The sequence below is a fragment of the Crocuta crocuta genome, unplaced genomic scaffold (genome assembly GCF_008692635.1).
Source record: "Crocuta crocuta isolate KB4526 unplaced genomic scaffold, BGI_CrCroc_1.0 scaffold473, whole genome shotgun sequence".
NCBI lineage: Eukaryota > Metazoa > Chordata > Mammalia > Carnivora > Hyaenidae > Crocuta > Crocuta crocuta.
Genome location: NW_027527941.1, coordinates 181,476 through 199,948, shown reverse-complemented (window position 1 = coordinate 199,948; position 18,473 = coordinate 181,476). Strand labels below are relative to the sequence as shown.

General features: G+C 39.6%; 1 protein-coding gene across 1 annotated transcript in view; it reads right to left on the bottom strand.

Moving 5' to 3' along the window:
* Positions 1 to 325: 325 nt before the first annotated feature.
* The window catches only part of LOC144221835 (uncharacterized), a 33,157-nt gene continuing 15,009 nt past the window's right edge, over positions 326 to 18,473 (bottom strand). The window contains 2 exon segments of the mRNA XM_077752363.1: positions 326 to 4,763; positions 4,766 to 6,607. Coding sequence (XP_077608489.1) covers positions 4,564 to 4,763; positions 4,766 to 6,607 — 2,042 coding nt within the window. The 3' untranslated portion in view covers positions 326 to 4,563.

Here is an 18,473-nt window from a genome sequence, read left to right as displayed (position 1 = left end):
TGGTGTATGATGTGTTTGTGTGTGTGTGAGACCCATGTCTACTGGTGTGAAAATATCACCTTCAAGTAGCATTGATTAAGAAAAGCAATTTGATTGAGAATAAGTTGGTGACAATATTTACATTGAACCAAGCACAAGATATTTAGTACTTACGTGTTAAACAATTTCGAATGCTATTAAACATACACTCTGAATTTGTATAAGAGGGAGGATCCACCTCTACTTGACAAATGATGTTATCTGAAGATCAAACTATTGTTTGTTGGCAGAAATCAATGGGTTTTACTTTATTTAAATATTATTAGCATAGAGTTTACAATTTTTATATTATAATTAATGATATACCTAATGAAGTTACTTTCTATCACTGCCATAACCAATCATGTATTTAGGAGCTAATAAAAACACAATTGCTTGTTAGTAAATGAATTTCAGTGGCCTTGGCCTTACTTTCTGCAAAGGATTTCTGTATATATTTAACAAAATTCGTTTCAAAAATAATTGACTTCTATGTACTAAATTTTGACCACATCAACACAACAATCCCATGCACAAAAGATTATTATGTAGCTCAGGGAGTAAGAAGCAATAAACAGAATTAATTTTCATGTCCATGCAGACACCACATGAATATACAAATCCATAGCTTTATTTTTTTAATGTTTTACTTCTTTCTGAGAGAGAGAGGCAGGCAGCATGAGCAGGGGAGGGTCAGAGATGAAGCAGGCTCCAGGCTCTGAGCTAGCTGTTAGCACAGAGCCCAAAGCAGGGCCCTACCCACGAACCGTGAGATCATGACCTGAGCTGAAGTCAGACGGTTAACCAACTGAGCCACCCAGGCACCCCAACAAATCTACAGCTTTAATGTAACACAAACAAATCATAAGGACAGTACTGGTTACCTTTCTCCAACATGAAAAGATTAATGTGTCCTATTTAGTGAATATGTATATAATGTATTGCCAGAATCCTGCTTCAGCCAGTCCAGGGATCACTGAAGGATGGACAGTGTCAGCAAGAGAGTGATGAGAGGGTCTAGAGATTGTTTCTAGTCACCAGGCAGGCACCTCTGCTCAGTCTGGGTTCTCAACTTTATATGTGAAGGTACAGGGAACAAGAAAAGTGGCATTTGCCTTAGTAGATGATGTTTACAATGTTTCCAGCATAGCCTTGACAAAAACCTTTTACCAAGAAACAAACAGAATTGTATACATAAAAGTCAATCTTTTATGAGTAAGGGTCATTAATCTATTTATAACTCAAGGGAACTATCAAGAAAAACAGGATCTGCCAGACACAATGTCTGCTCTCACCTCAAAAGAAGGTATCTTTAGCATTAGCCACAGTGCCCATAGTTCCCACGTCATCCAGGCCCAGGAATAGGGTGTTAGTCTCTTTGGGAATATTATTTTATTATTGAACTAAGGGCAGTATCTGACCTTTCAAAATTATCAATTACTTAGTTCTAATCATGATTCGCAGGCCACTGAACTTTAATGTCTCTCCATATCAAAGTCCTTAACCAGATGAAATCATCATACCAGGGCCAGAATAAGGGAACAAGCCATTCCTGATCTCAATTAACAAAGCACTCCAGGGTACAGTGCTCCAGCACAAACGATAAGAAAAGGGGCAGCTAGTGGTTGCCACCCAATGGGGGGGCACCTTGCAAGCCTGCCTTAACCTCACAAGTATTCTCAAGTAGTGAGTTCAGTATGGCTCCCAACAATGTATAAATCATTAAGTCACATGTACTGTGTCTAAAAAGTGTGAGCCAGGTAGACTATAAGGTTTTCCCATCTAAAGATGTACATTTCAAGAAAGAACCCAAAGGGAAGTAAACCCACTATCACAAGAATTGCAAAGGTGATCCATAAAAAGTGGATCACTTGCAATGGCATACAAAGAAAAGTCTCCAAAAATTAGTATTAGAAATTTTAGAGTGGTGTTATGGTAATGTGCCTGAAAAGACAAATAACTTATTTGGGGTCTGAAAATATCAGAGAACAATGTAAATTAAATGACCTGTGAAAGGGGGGAAAAATGCAATGTATTACATCAAGAAGTTAGCAAATCGAATACTGTGAAAAAGATTTATTAGCCTCTACAAGTTGGATTTGATAAACTATTGGCTACTTGTTACAGTAGAGTACCAAGATTTTCATTGCAACAGTATTTTCCCACACTCATCAAAACCTCAAAGCAATAGGTCTTTCTCGAAGTGGCATTCAGGGTTCTTTTTTTTTCTCCAACCCTCAAATTAAAGGAATGGTTTTTGAGTATCAACTAACCAGTTAGGGGACTCCTAAGATACAGATGTTCATCAACATTACACAAGCTACAATTCAGGTACCTGCACAAACACCACCAACATGAATGGAAAAATGTGTTGGTTTTAAGTGTTAAACACTGTAAGAGTGACATGAACACACTATTGGTGTCCTTCCCAAACAAAAATGGGGGGAACCTTATTGGCTTTCTGCCCAACACCACGTAACTAAAAACGCTGCATGAGGTGACCCCTCTATTTTATAAGGATGTTCCCTGTGTCTTCTTACAGTCTTTGGCTTAAAGTCTATTTTGTCTGATGTAAGCATGGCTACCCCCACATTCTTCTGTTTTCCTTGGCATGGAAGATCCTTTCCCATACCTGCACTTTCAGCCTGAGTGTGTTCCCACAGCACAAGTGAGTCTCCTGAAGGCAGCACATACTGTTAGTTTGTGAACTGCTGTCCTTTCAGCCGATATATCTTTTGACTGGAAAATTTAGTCCCTTTATACTTAAAGGAAGTATTGAGACACGTAAGGATAGTTACTCTTGTCATTCCTTTCAATGCTTTTAGCTGTTTTAGAGTTATTGGCCCTTTTCTTACCCATTTGCTCTTTATCTTTTTGTTGGTTTTCTAGAGTGGTGTACTTTGATTCCTTTCTCTCTCTTTTGTGTATCTCCTACAGACCTGGGCTTTGTGGTTACTAGGCTTGTCTCCTTTAAGTTGCTAACACCTTCATTTTGCATAGTAAACTCTTTGAGACCTGAGGTAATTCTTAAAAAATCTGAATGTACAATCCAATATCATTTTAGGGAAGAGTTAGCTATTCTTTCTCATCTGTGAAGACTTCAGTTCAACCACATGAACTGATATTCTCTACTTCTAACTATTGCTGTTATTACGTTGCCTCCGTATGACTGCCACCTCTTGTTCCTTAAAAGCCAATAAGTAAACCATTTTATCTGTAACATTCAGAATCTCTTTTTTAGTTTTAATAAATGGACAAGAATTTTCTTGGACATTCTGAACACCTAGTTCATAATAACTTACATCAATGTCATAAGCATAAACATTTCCATTTAGATTCTTTTCGTAGATTGTACATCATGTTGTCCTTCATCTTCCACAGAAAATCAGGTATACAGGTGTCCCACTGAAGGAGGAAGGACATCGGGTATCTTTGATGCATAAAGATTAGCCATATACTTTCACACACCCACTGGGAATAAATGAAGTTTCTGAAGTGATTTGAGAGCAGAAAGACATTAATACTTGTTTGTCAACATCTTAAAGAGGGCCAAAGTAAAACAAACACACATTGAATTTAATGAGTCCTACTTAAAAATCCACCCCTTGTATATTTTGAGGCATACCAGCAGATAGATTAACTAAGTGTTCAACTTTGTTTTATCCCATAAAGTTAAGGATTTTTGTGGAGAAAAATGTCTGAATAGTGTGACCAATGTACTCCTTTCTACTGTCAATTCTGTGACAGTTGATCAGGTATTTTATCTTCATCTAAAAAATATTTTATCTTTCAAGTTACTTTCTTAGCTGTATGCTGATGTTTCCTAAAGTGTATATTTAAAAAGGTCTTTCCTTATTCATACATTATCTCAAGTATGGTTTTGGGCATACTGAGTCACAAGTGAATTCCAGTTAAAGACGCAGTCACTCTCTTTACATTTTACAGTTTCACTCCTGTATAAATACCTGTGATGCTGAAGGAAGTTGTGAGCTCCAGCCAGCGGTTTGCCACAATCATTACATTTGGAACGTTTCTCAACAGGAAATGTGATCATTAATAAGGCTTGAGTAGTCTGAAATGTTTTACCACTTTTTTAAAAAAGCGTTTGAATTGATTATTTGGAGCTTTACTTTTTTAAAGCTTTTTAAAACTGTTTTATTTATTTTTGAGAGAAAGGGAGACACAGCATTCAAAGGCAAGTTCCAGGTTCTGAGTTAGTTGTCTGCACAGAGGCTGACTGGAGCTCGAACCCACGAACCATGAGATCATGACCTGAGCTGAAGCCAGACACTCAACAGACTGAGCCACCTAGGCGCCCCCACATTATTTTAAAGTTTTCTCTGTAGTAGGACCTCTATGATGTTGAATGAGGCTTGGGTACTGATTAAAGGGCTTGCCAAATTCTATTTATAAAATCATCTCCCGTATGTAGTCTCTGATGAGGAATGAGGGTTTAGCATTGATTTCAGGTCTGGCACATTCCCAAATGTTTATCATTCCTTTCCAGTATGAATTATCAGATGTGGGATAAGAGTTGAGGAGTCCTTACACATCTGTCATAGTCTTAACATTTATAAGGTTTGCTCCAGTATGAATTCGGTGTTCTAAAGCAAAGATTGAACAGTGATGAAAAGTTTTCGTACATTCTTTGTATTGGTAAGGTTTATCTCCAGCATGAGTTCTGTGATGTTCAGTCAGGGATGAGTGCTGGGTAAAGGCCTTGCCACATTCTTTACCTTTGTAAATCTCTCTCCACTATGAACTCTGTAATGTCCAGTCAGGGTTGAGAGGTGCCTAAAAGCTTTGCCACATTGTTTACATTGGTAAGGTTTCTCTCCAGTGTGAATCCTGTGATGTTGAGTCAGGGATGCATGCTGGTTAAAGGCCTTGCCACATTCTTTACACTGGTAAGGTTTCTCTCCAGTATGAATTCTGCGATGTCGTGTAAGGTGTGAGTGCCCTTGAAAGGACTTGCCACATTCTTTACATTGGTAAGGTTTGTCTCCAATATGGATTTTGTGATGTTCAGTAAGGTTTGAGCGGTGAGTAAAGGACTTCCCACATTCTGTACATTGGTAAGGTTTCTCTCCAGTATGGATTCTGTGATGTTCAGTAAGGCTTTTGTGGCGGTAAAAGGTTTTGCCACATTCTTCACACTTGTAAGGGGAGACTCCAGTATGAGTTTTGCGATGTTCTGTAAAGGTTGAGAGGAACCTAAAGGCCTTGCTACATTCTTTACATTGATAAGGTTTCTCTCCAGTATGAATTCTGTGATGTTCAGTAAGGCTTGACTGGCGGTAAAAGGTTTTGCCACATTCTTTACATTTGTAAGGTTTCACTCCAGTATGAGTTCTGCGATGTTCCGTAAAGGTTGAGCGGTATCTAAAGGCCTTGCCACATGCTTTACATTGGTAAGGTTTCTCTCCAGTATGGATTCTGTGATGCTTACTAAGGGCTGAGGGCCAGTGAAAGGCCTTACCACATTCTTTACACTGGTAAGGTTTCTCTCCAGAATGGATTCTGTGATGTCGATTAAGGCCTGAGGGCCAGTTAAAGGCTTTGCCACATTCTTTACATTGGTAAGGTTTCTGTCCTATATGGATTCTGTGATGTGGAATAAGTTCTGAGGCCAAATTAAAGGCCTTGCCACATTGTTGACATTTGTAAGGTTTCTCTTCAGTATGGATTCTGTGATGTCTACTAAGAGCTGAGTGATGGGTAAAAGCCTTGCCACATTCCTTACATTGGTAAGGTTTCTCTCCAGTATGAATTCTGTGATGTCGAGTAAGGATCGAGTGCTTGTTAAAGGCCTTGCCACATTCTTTACATTGGTAAGGTTTCTCTCCAGTATGCATTCTGTGGTGTGGAATAAGGTCTGAGGGCCAGTGAAAGGGCTTGCCACATTCTTTACATTGGTAAAGTTTCTCTCCAGTATGAATTCTGTTGTCTTCTGTAAGGGTTGAGATCTGGTTAAAGACATTGCCATAGTCCCTATGTTTATAAGGCTTTTCTGTAGTATGAGTTACCAGATGTTGAGTAAGGACTGAGCACAATTTAAAGGTTTTGGCACATTCTTCACATTTGTAAGGTTTCTGTCCAGTATGCATTTGCTGGAGGTCAAATGCTTTGACACATTCATTACCTATACACCTTTCCTCTCCAGTACCAATTGTCTTATGTGTATTTAGTTTTGATGAATGACTAAACATGTTCCCTGGTTTATTACCTCTGTCATGGATTTCTCCCTCATGAATCCTCTGATGATCACCAACATTGGAGGACTGGTTAAGAATTTTCCCACATTCATTATATTTGTAAGGATTCTTTCTTGTAGGGATACTCTTGTGAGTAATAAGGTTGGTGCTTTGATAAGAGACTTCCCCATATTTATTACATTCATAATCATTCTCTAGAAAAGGAGTCCCCAGATGTCTTTGATGGCCTTCACTCTCCGAATCCTTGTTCCAGCCTGTCATTAAGTGTCCTTTCTCAAGGGAACTATGTTTGTAGCTACTCATTGACACTTTTTGGAAAGAAGCCTCTAGGCATGGCTTTGGCAGGAATGTCTGGGTGCCATGTGAAAATATAGCTGAAAGAGATCAAATAATAGAAAGTAAAATCATTCCAGGTACTACTCTCAGATGAATGTACTGACAACTTCTGATAAATAACCTTAAAATCAATCAGCAAACATCAGAAAGATAGCTGAGAAGAAATCACCAGACTTCACTCTTCCATGGACACATAAACTTGCACACAGGGACTGACCACAAAGCTTAATAGACAATTCCATAACATATCTTGCTGTAGCAGAAATCAATTTCTTATATCTCAGAAAATCAGGAAAAGGACCTAGGGGCTCAAAATTAGCAGAAGAAAGGAAATTTAAACCTAAAACAGAAATGGAGAATAGAGGCTATAGCAAAAATAGGAAAAATCAACAATGGGAAAAGTTGATGTTCAGAGCAGTCCCCCAAAATTATCAGAGCTATATCTGGTCAAGTGAGAATGATAGAGAAGTTTAACTAAAATCAGAAGTGAAGAAGTGAAGGCAGACACAGTATAAGTGAAACCATTGAAATAAAAATATAGGACCACAATAGATAATTATATGGCAAGAAGTAGATACCAAAGAATGGCTATGAATTTCTAAAATGGTGAAACCTACCTGAACTCCATCATGAAGAAATCTATCTATCTATCTATCTATCTAAAGTGTCTTCAACACATCATAAAACTTTTGGGTTAGTGGGAAAAGAAAGGTGCATTTTGGCACACTATTGAAGTTCACTTAGGGAGTAGAGCACAAGACCAGGCATGTACCCCACTGGCATTTTGACAAACCCTTCCCCCCATAGCCTTGAGAATTATACGAGTACTCCTGTCAGAAAGCAGCTCCTGCCCAAGATTTTGGAGGAAAAATCATTTTCCTCTTTTCCATATCCAAGAAATGATTTATGAAACAACTGTGTCTCTGATTTGAAAGAACTAGAAATAGGTAAATTTCCTCGGATTTGGAGTGTCACAAGGGGAAGTTGGTGCAGCAACATGTGGTAAGAGGGCTTCATTACTTACAAAGGGCGGTCTGCCTTGCACATTCGTTCCCTGCAGGCGACCACGGCAGAATCATTGGTTGCCAGGACAAGAGGCAATACTGGGGCCCAAGCCTTCATAGACTGGGGAGGAGTCATTGGGATGAGATAGGTTGTGGGCAAGAGGAATCTCAGTTTCTAGGGAAAAAATTGCTAGTGGATCTTGGTCTCCTCATGGTGGTTCTCTGTGGCTTTGGGCACATTTTAAATGCAACAGTACTGGGCAGGATATTTTTGAAAACCTGTCAACAGTTGCAGTATAATGAGGACTATGGACTAAGGGGAGAATCCTGGTTATTGCTGTATTGGAATAAACAGTATTTTCTTAGGTAACACTTCCATACTTACTTTCACATTTTTAATAGATACCACACTCCTATGGATCAGAATCTTAAAATGATAGAAAAGTCTTCCTCCTATTAAGATTATAAAATTATTATCCATATAATTATCCATGTATCCACCTATTCCTACTCTCCCAAAATAAAAAGCTTTCTTTTCTTAGGTACTCTACCAGAGTGGTTTATACACACACACACACACACACACACAATTATATATGTAGAATATATATGTGTGTATATATATACACACACACATATATATATATACACACACACACAATTATAAATGTAGATTATTATCCTCCTTACTTATATTTGAGAATTATTTCATTTACTTGGTTTTCTACCAAAGGATTTTGGGTTCTTCCCAATCGTTGGCTTTTACATAGGTGTTGTGAGTACTTGAAAGTCATTGTTTTACAAGTTTGTAAGTACTCTGTAGGCTACATTTGAGGGGGAAATTGCTGGTGAAGAGAAGGAAAAAACACACATAATTCTGCTAGATAGTACCCAATTGCCTTCCATAGGTATTAAAACAATTTCACTCCCAGTACCAAGATTGCCTGTTTCTCCACAAGGTTACCGAAAGATGACTGGCACTCTTATTTTGCTGATCTTTTAGGGTGCAGAGTCTGAGTTCATATTTCTGGCTTGAGTGTGTTTTATAGGCCAGCAGTTGTGTCTCCCTCAAATTCCCCTCAGCTAGTGCACTCTTCAAACAATCACTTGGCAATGAATGTGTGTGGAAATGTAAACTGGAGAATTGGGAACCCAAATTCTGCAATGTGAAACACACAAAACCGTCCTTGCCCTGATGGAGCACCTGGGTGGCTCAGTGGGTGAAGCATAAGACTCTTGATTTTGGCTCTGGTCATGCTCTCATGGTTTGTGAGATCCAGTCCCTTCTGGGACTCTGAGCTGACCATACAGGGCCTGCTTGGGGTTCTCCCCTCTCTCAAAATAAATACGTATTACAAACAACAACAGGGGCACCTGGGTGGCTCAGTTGGTAAGAGCATCGGACATTAAGCTCGGGTCATGATCTTGTGGTTTGTGGGTTCAAGCCCTACATCAGGCTCTGTGCTAACAGTCTGCACCTGCTTGGGCTTCTCTCTCCCTTCTCTCTGTTCCTCTCCCTGTCTGTTCACTCACTCTCCCACAGAATAAATAAATAAACATTAAGAAGTAAATGTCCTGTACTAGACTTATTCACTGGATAATTCATAAAAGCAATAAGGAAGTACTTCAAATCTCTTCATACCCTTTATTTAAAAAATTTTTTTTAGTTTTACTTATGTTTTAGAGACAGAGACAGCATTCACAGGGGGAGGGTCAGGGAGAGATGGACATACAGAATCCGAAACCAACTCCAGACTCTGAGCTGTCAGCACAGAGCCTCATGCAGAGCTCAAACCCATGAACCATGAGATCATGACCTGAGCCAAAATCGGATGCTTAACCGAGTGAGCCACCCAGGTGCCCCTTCATAAACTTTTTTAAAGGTTTAGGGGCACCTGGGTGGCTCAGTCGGTTAAGCGTGTGACTTCAACTCAGGTCATGATCTCATGGTTCGTGGGTTTGAGCCCCTTGTCAGGCTCTGTGCTGACAACTAGTTCATAGTCTGGGACCTGTTTCGGATTCTGTATCTCCCTCTGTGACCCTTCCCTGCTTACACTGTATTTCTCTCTCTCTCAGAAAGAAATAAAACATTAAAAAAACTTTTTAAAGATTTATTCATTTATCACAGACAAGACAAACTGTGAGTGGGTGAGGGGCAGAGAGAGGGAGACACAGAATTGGAAGCAGGCTCCAGGCTCTGAGCTGTTGGCACAGAGGTGGATGCAGGGCTGGAATTCCTGAACCGTGAAATCATGACCTGAGCTGAAGCTGAACGCTTAACTGAGTCACCCAGGCGCCCCTTCATACATTTCTAAGGAGTGAAGAGAAGGGAGATTATGAAAACATTCTCTGCGACACTAGCATTACCAGTTTATCCAAGCCAAATGAAGACACTACAAGTAAAGAGAAACACAGCTTCCTATTGGGAATATTCATGAAAGCCCATAATAAAATAAAGCAAACTGAATTAAAGGCACATTTTACAGCATAACGAAGTGGGAATTCTTCCTGACACTCAACGGTGTTTGAACATATGGAATGTTATACATTTAAGACTGCACATTCACATAATGAAGAAGAAAATGCTAATTGATATAGAATAGGGAATGAGCATTATTTTTAGTATCGCACACCATTTTATGATTAAAAGTGCTCAAGATAGTAGAAAACCACCCCCAATTTAATAAAGGCCATGTATGTATTAAAAGAAGAAATCTCACATATTCAGTAGTAAAAGACTGAAAGCTTCTCTTTTATGATCAGAAACAAGGTAATGAGATAACTTGACCTCTCTCATTAAACACAGTACTGCACATTCTAGTCAGAACAATTAAGCAAGAAACAAAAAAATACAGAGGCGGAATCCAAATAGGAGAAGAAAAAGTATAATTATCTCTTAACATGCAGTATAGAAACCTAGAAAATCCTTTTTTTGGTCATCACTGGTATTATTTATATATGCTGTTTTTTTCTACTAGATACTCCCTAAATTCTTTGTTTCAACTTTTTTTTTTTTTATCCTGCTTAGGGACGGGGGGTGCACAAGCCAGGGAGAGAAAAAAATCTTAAGCAGGTCTTTCAGGTGGGTATACCATTCGGGGCTCGGGACTCAATCCCATAACCCTGGGGTCATGACCTGAACTGAAATCAAGAGTCAGATCTTCAACCTACTGAGCTACTCAGGTGTGCCACAGCTATAGTCTCTTTATCTACAACCTTGTTTAATGTACAGTGGGTTAAGGTTAGTGCAATGATAACACTCATTCATTACAGATCACTGTTAACACATGAGATATCATTCAGTTTCATTAATTAAAATATATCCAACTAAATATACCCTGAACAAGCCACTGCAAGGTTACTGTATGGTCCTTGGTTAAAATATAGATTTAGGGGCATCTAGGTGACTCAGTTAAGCATCCAACTTCGGCTCAAGTCATGATCTCACAGTTCGTGGGTTCGAGCCCCGCATCGGGCTCTGTGCTGACAGCTGAGCCAGGAGCCTGCTTCGGATTCTGTGTCAACCCCTCTCTCTGACCTACCCATGCTCATGCTCTGTCTCTCTCTCTTTCTCAATAATAAATAAGTGTTAAAAAAGATTTTTAAAAAAACCAGGCGAAAAATAAAAATCTATAGATTTACAGACTTTAAACAACTAGTCTTGTTTATCTGATATATACTCTGAAAATTGTGGCTCTGTGGTTTTACTTTTAACATTCTAAATATGTGTTGATTAAACTATTTATGTCCACAGTAAGGTTTCTGGTCCACAGTAGTCTATTAATAGTTACATTGGGAGGAGGGGGAATCAAAAGTGATAAACTTATTTCAATTGCATAAGTGTCAGAGCTCCTAACCCTGCATGTTGAAGGCTCTACTCAGTAATCTGAGTGTTTTAACTTTAGATCATTATTACTCTCTGTAATAACACTCCAATTTAGATTAATGCCTGAAATGTGGTACTTAGTACTTTTCGCTGTGAATTCTCAGATGTTTATTTAGATTTGCTTTTTCATGACATACATTGCCAACTTTTTACATGCTTAATGTTTGTATGTTGTATGAACCTCTTTACCTGAAAAGAATATTTAAAACAAAAGATTTTTCCTATTCATGGCATTTCTAGGGTTTCCGTCCAGGATATACCATCTGATATGTTGATGTTGAGTTCTATGTAGTAAAGACTTTGCAATATTCTTTACATTTCTAAGTTTTTTTCGCCAGTATGCACTCAATCATGTATACTTAGGTGTTATTCTGCTGAAAGGCATTCCTGAATTGTGTACATTGGTTGGATTTCTCCTAGGTATATATAATCTGATGTCAAAGATTGTTTAATGACTGCTTAAAGGATTCACTGAAATGTTCACCTTTGTAAGATTTCTTCCTAGTAAATACTCTGATGTTCAGAAAGTTTAGAATGCTGGGCAAACATTTTACCACATTCTTTTCATTTGTAAGTTATCTCCCCAGTAGGTATTCTCTGCTTTTGAGTGAGTTTTGAAGTCTGGTTAAAACTTTGCCATATTTATCACATTTGTAAATCTTTAGGAAGGATACAGTGACATATAAAGACATTTAAGCTTTGATAAAAGACTTTGTGATATATCTTTCTTTTAAAATGGTATCTGAAAACTGAATTAATTCTTGGAAGTCTTAGAATATGATCCTTGTTGATGTTTCTTTCTGGATTCATTGCTTTCATAAGTTCTGTCTCCATTATAAACACCTTGGTAGTTATTGAAGATCAAGCCCTCACAAAGGCCTTCAGAAGTTCATTCCACATAAAACATTGCTCCAAATTATGTATTTATGTGATAATTATTGAACAGTAATGGTTGGATAAAGACTCTACTGAGTACATCAAAGTTATGGTCTTTAAAACAAGGAGGGATTATTTGGTGGTAGAAACCCTCAGGAAAGGACTTCCCAAATTGACTACGTTTGGACATTTTATTTTTTAATTTTTTAAAGTTTATTTATTTTTGAGAGAGAGATGGAGCATGAGTGGTTGAGAGGCAGAGAGAGAGGGAGACACAGAATCTGAAGCAGGCTCTAGGCTCTGAGCTATCAGCACAGAGCCTAACACAGGGCTCGAACTCACGAATTGGAAGACCATTACCTGAGCCAAAGTCGGACGCTTAACCCACAGAGCCACCCATGCGCCCCCCATTTGGACATTTTATAAAGCTTATTTACTTTGAGTGAGAGAGTGAGAAAGCACATTCCAAGGAGAGGGGCAGAGAGAGAATCCCAAGCAGACTCCAGTCACTGCATAGCCCAAGGTGGAGCTTGAACCCGTGAATCCTGAGATCATTGACCTGAGCCAAACCAAGAGTTGGTTGCTTAACCGACTGAGTCACCCAGGCACCCCAACATTTAGACTTAAAAAAATAATTGTTTTGAGAGAGTGTACATGCGGGCAGGGGAGGGAGAGAGAATCCAAGCAAGTTCCAAGATGAAAACAGGAAACCACCTCCTTGACTTCAACCGCAGCAATTTCTTGACACATCCCCAAAAACAAGGGAAACGAGCAAAAATGAACTACTGGGACCTCATCAAGATAAAAATCTTCTGCACAGCAAAGGAAATAATCCACAAAACTAACAGGCAACTGATGGAATGGGAAAAGATAATTGCAAATGGCATATCAGATAAAGGGCTAATATTCAAAATCTATATGGAACTCACCAACCTCCACACCCGAAAAACAATCCAGTGAAGAAATGGTCAGAAGATATGAACAGACACTTCTCCAAAGAGGACATCCAGAAGCCCCACAGACACATGAAATGATGCTCAGCGTCCCTCCTCATCAGGGAAATACAAATCAAAACCAGAGATACCACGTCACGCCAGTCAGAGTGGCTAAAATGAACAAATCAGGAGACTATACATGCTGGTGAGAATGTAGAGAAATGGGCACCCTCCTACACTGTTGGTGGGAATGTAAACTGGTGCAGCCCTTCTGGAAAAGGACGAAATGACACAAAGGACAAGACACACACAAAAGACAGACACAGACACAACTCCGGCCGGAGGAACAATTCTACGCAAGCCCCTCTTGCGGTTTATTTTATACCCCGGTAACTGGATACAAACTGAAATCTACAAGATGCATTCCTTTACCAATTAAGGGCAAGTAGCCAAACACCTTTCAAGGACAGGGGGGAGCAAAGGGAGGAAGCGACCACAACATGTTTACTAAGAGGCCTGCTCACAATTCCAGCCTCCTCCTTATTTCTAAGGAGGGCATGTTCCCTCGTTTGCGAGCGGACCATTAAACTTGGATATTGTGTGCAGGCTTCCTGGCAGAGCACCCTGTTTGCAGGCATGCTTTGCCCAGGCAGGGAGCCCCGTGTGCAGGCACATCCCCACGTCCCTAACCAGGCTTTCTTGTGGTCACTGTCGGGCTCCCACAAAAACAGTGTGGAGGTTCCTCAGAAAACTAACAATAGAACTCCCCTGTGACCCAGCAATAGCACTGCTAGGAATTTACCCAAGGGATACAGAAATGCTGATGCATAGGGGGCACATGTACCCAATGTTAATAACAGCACTTTTTTTTTTTTTTAACATTTTTTATTTGAGAGAGAGAACATGAGCAGGGGAGGGTCAGAGAGAGAGAGATACAGAATCTGAAGCAGGCTCCAGGCTCTAAGCTAGCTGCCAGCACAAAGCACAACATGGGGCTTGAACCCACGAACTGTGAGATCAAAATCTGAGCCAAATTCGAACGCTTAACCAACTGAGCCACCCAGGTGGTGGCTCTCTCAACAATAGCAGCACTCTCAATAATAGCCAAAACATGGAAAGAGCCTAAGTGTTCATCTACGGACAAATGGATCAGGAAGATGTGGTTTATCTATACAATAGAACACATGGCAATGAGAAAGAATGAAATCTGGCCATGTGTAGCCACATGGATGGACCTTGAGGGTGTTATGCTGAGTGAAATAAGTCAGGCAGAGAAGGACAGATACCATATGTTTGCACGTATAGGTGGATTAGGAGGAACTTAATGGAGGACCATGGGGGAGAAGTAGGGGAAAAATAGTTGGAGAGAGGGAGGGAGGCAAACCATGAGAGGCTCTTGAATGCTGAGAACAATCTGAGGGCTGATGGGAGTGGGGGAGAGGGGAAGGGGGGTGATGGGCATGGGATAGGGCACTTGTTGGGATGAACACTGGGTGTTATATGGAAACCAATGACAATAAACTAAGGAAAATAAATAAATAAATGAAAGAGACATCCTTGGTAGCATTAACTCAGAAAATTTTGAAACCAAAAAACCAAAGAGAATAAAGTAACACAGAGAAAAAAAATGTCAGCACTGAGCCAGATGCAGGCATTGTTCCCACAAACCTTGAGATCACGACCTGAGCTGAAATGAAGAGTTTGATGCTCAACAGATATTGAGCCACCGAGCCAACCCTCAACTTGTTGTCTTTTTATTATACCACACTGAAATGGAAAATAAAACTAAGCTAAAACCCAGGAACAAAAGAAAATATCAAGGAAAGATCAGAAATAAATAAAATAGTTGAGGCACCTGGGTGGCCCAGGTCATGATCCCAGGGCTGTGGGACCAAGCCCCAGGTAGGGCTTCACTTTAGTGAGGAGCCTAAGATTCTGTCTTTCTCACTCTGTCCCTCTCCCCAGTTTGCTGGTTCTCTCTGGAAGAAAAAAAAAAAAAAAAAGGGAAACCTGGGTGCTTCAGTCGGTTAAGCGTCCAACTTCTCAGGTCATGATCTCACAGTTCATGAGTTGGAACCCCGCATCATGCTCTGTGCTGACACCTCGAAGCCTGGAATCTTATTCAGATTCCCTCTCTCTGCCCCTTCCCTGCTCACACTGTATCTCTCTCTCAAAAATAAACTAAAAAAAAAATTAAAAAATTAAAACTAAAAAATTAAAAATTAGACATAAAATTGAGACCAGAATAAGCAAAATTGAAAGTAATGCCCAAGTTTTTCAAAGCCAACAAAATTAGAAATGCTTTCACTATATTAACTAAGAAAAAAGAATAGAAGACTCAAACACCAAACAGAGAAACGGAACAGAAACACCACAAAAAAACACAGAAATATATAGTGTGGTAACAGATTACTGCAAGCAATTATATCCTAACAAGTTAGACAAAATAGAACAAAATGTAATTTTAAAAAGTCTACAAGTTACCAAGATTGAAATATGAATCTTGAACTCAAGAAATAGTAAATCTTCTTAGACCAATCACAAAAATAAAAGTTGAATTTGCAATTAAAAAAACAAAAAAACAAAAACCTGCCAGCCTAGGAAAGTCCACAGCCTCTTGACTTCATTGGTTAATCCTAATAAACATTAAAAAAATAGTGACAATCTTCACCAAAATCTTACAAATACTAGAGGTAACCCATTCAAAATAATTCTAGAAGGCCAGCATTACTCTGGTACCAAAGCAGGATAAATACCATACAAGAACAAAAATATCTAGTTTGTCCATTCTAAGTATTGCTACTCTGGCTTTCTTTTGGCATCCATCTGAATAAAATTTCACACACACACACCCCCCCACTTTCCATGTGTAAGTATCTTCAGGTCTAAACTGAGTCTGTTGTAGGGAGCATATAGATGGACCTGGGGTTTTATTGTCTTTTTTTGTTGTTGTTTGTTTTTATTTTAATCCATTTAGGGACACTGTGTTTTGATTGGAGTGTATAGGACATTTTTATGTAATTATTGATAGATATGTATTTATTGCCAGCTTACTACTTGTTTTGTCATTGTTTCTAGAGATTTTCTCTGATCCTTTTCCTGTGTCACTTTTTGTGTCTTCTTTGCACTCAAAGATTCCTTTTTAACATTTCTTTTTTTTTTTTAAATGTTTTTTATTTATTTCTGAGAGAGAGACAGCAGGGAAGGGTCAGAGAGAAAGGGAGGCACAGAATCTGAAACAGGCTCTGGGCTCTGAGCTAACTGTCAGCACAAAGCCCAACATGGGGCTGGAACCCACGAACCGTGAGATCATGGCCAAGCCGAAGTCGGACGCTTAACTGAGCCACCCAGGCGCGCCTCACCTTTAACATTTCTTGCAGTGCTGACTCAATGGTGAGGAATTCTTTTAGATTTTGCTTGTGTGGGAAACTGTCTCTCCATCCATTCTGAATGATAGGGTTGCTGGACAGAGTATTCTTGGCTGCATATTTTTCCAAGTCAGCACTTGGAATATATCCTGCCACTCTTTTCTGGCTTGCCAAGTTTCTGTTGAAAAATCACTACTAACCTTATGGTTCTCCCTGATAAGTGAAAGATGTCTTCCTGCTTTGAAGATTTTTTCTTTATCACTGTATTTTGTAAATTTACTTCTAACATACCTTGGTGGTGGCTTGCTTTTGTTGATTTTGATGGGAGTTCTCTCTGCCTCCTGGATCTTAGTGTCTGTTTCCTTAGCCAGATTAGGAAGTTTTCAGAAATTATTCAACATCAAAATAATCTCAAAAGATTATTATTTTTCAATTGAACCAAAGTGAAATGTGAGTGTAACATGCTACCCTCTTTCCACTCAGGTCAATATGGGTGAAAGATAGCATGGACTGTAAAACAACACAGGGACATCTAACCTAAAATCAGGGTGGGTTCTTTGAAGCAGACATGCTGGTAAACTGCTCCCCAACTAATCCGTGTCTTGCACACAATCCAGAGCACAGGACTAGACTCATCACAGTGCTGCATGGAAACGAAGGAGGTCTCTGCCAGCAGTGAGTCAAGATACCTGGGAAGTCACCAACTTTAGGGATCAGAGATCTGTTGGGGCTGTATACCTGGGATACCAGTGTTTTGTGGAACCACAACACACACCTTACTAGTTCTGACTGTTAGTGTGCAGAAAGCTTCTTCATCTTCAACATCTGTTCTGTCATATGGCATCTTAAGGCAATGGCCACAATGTTTAAATCTTCCAATTGCCCCTTTCCAGCTATTGCCACATATCTGGGCCTGGGAAAGGACAGTTATCTATGGTATCCAAAATCAAAGGGAATTGATGAAAACATGAGGAAAGGATCTGACTTTCCCATAATCTCATAAAACCACATTTCCCAAGTCCCCATGTCGGTCACATTTGTTCATCACAAGTACCTTCCTAAGACTTTACAGTGACCAGAGAGCTCCCTACCAGATCTTTCCCTGTATTTCAAGAGTTCTCCATGTGTGCTTGTAATAGAACCTATATTCCTCTTCAAGGTTACTATCATTGTGTTCTATCTGTCCTCACAGCTGTCTCAGTGCCAAGTGCCAGACCTAATCCTGTGGCCCATTGATGGTGTTTTCCTGTTCTTCCAAGGAAGTGATGACAACATTTTTTTTAAATCTCCGATATGGCCTCCATACCGGTTACTGACAATTGCCCTTTGGATTAACAAGAGCCCATGTGGCTTATGTGGGAGTAGGAGAGTGGTGAAAATGGGGTCTCCATAACACAGGGTAGAAGGACAGCTGTGATGCCCTCATCACTGGAATGGATAGGAAGACATGGAAAAACTGGAAATGATTTGGAAAAAAGACAAGCAAAATTTATCCTTCTCCATGCAGAGTCAGCAACACCACCATAGACAGGTGTCCTCTCACCACGTGAAGAATTCATAGCAATGCTTCAGTCTAGATGTTTTTCTCATTTTACTTTGGGATTCAGGATTACTCCTAATAGAATGATAATGTTTTCTTCCTATATTTAGAACATCTAGTAAGTACTGAACAATATCCCATGCTTTGTCTCATCAAACAAGTGTTAAAACAACCCATGACTCATGAATCTGTCAAGTTGTCACATAATCAAATTGTTTCAGTAAGGTGGAGAACTTGGACGATGTCACTTCCAAACACAGTGTGTGTGTGTGGGGGGGGGGGGGGCCAGGAACAA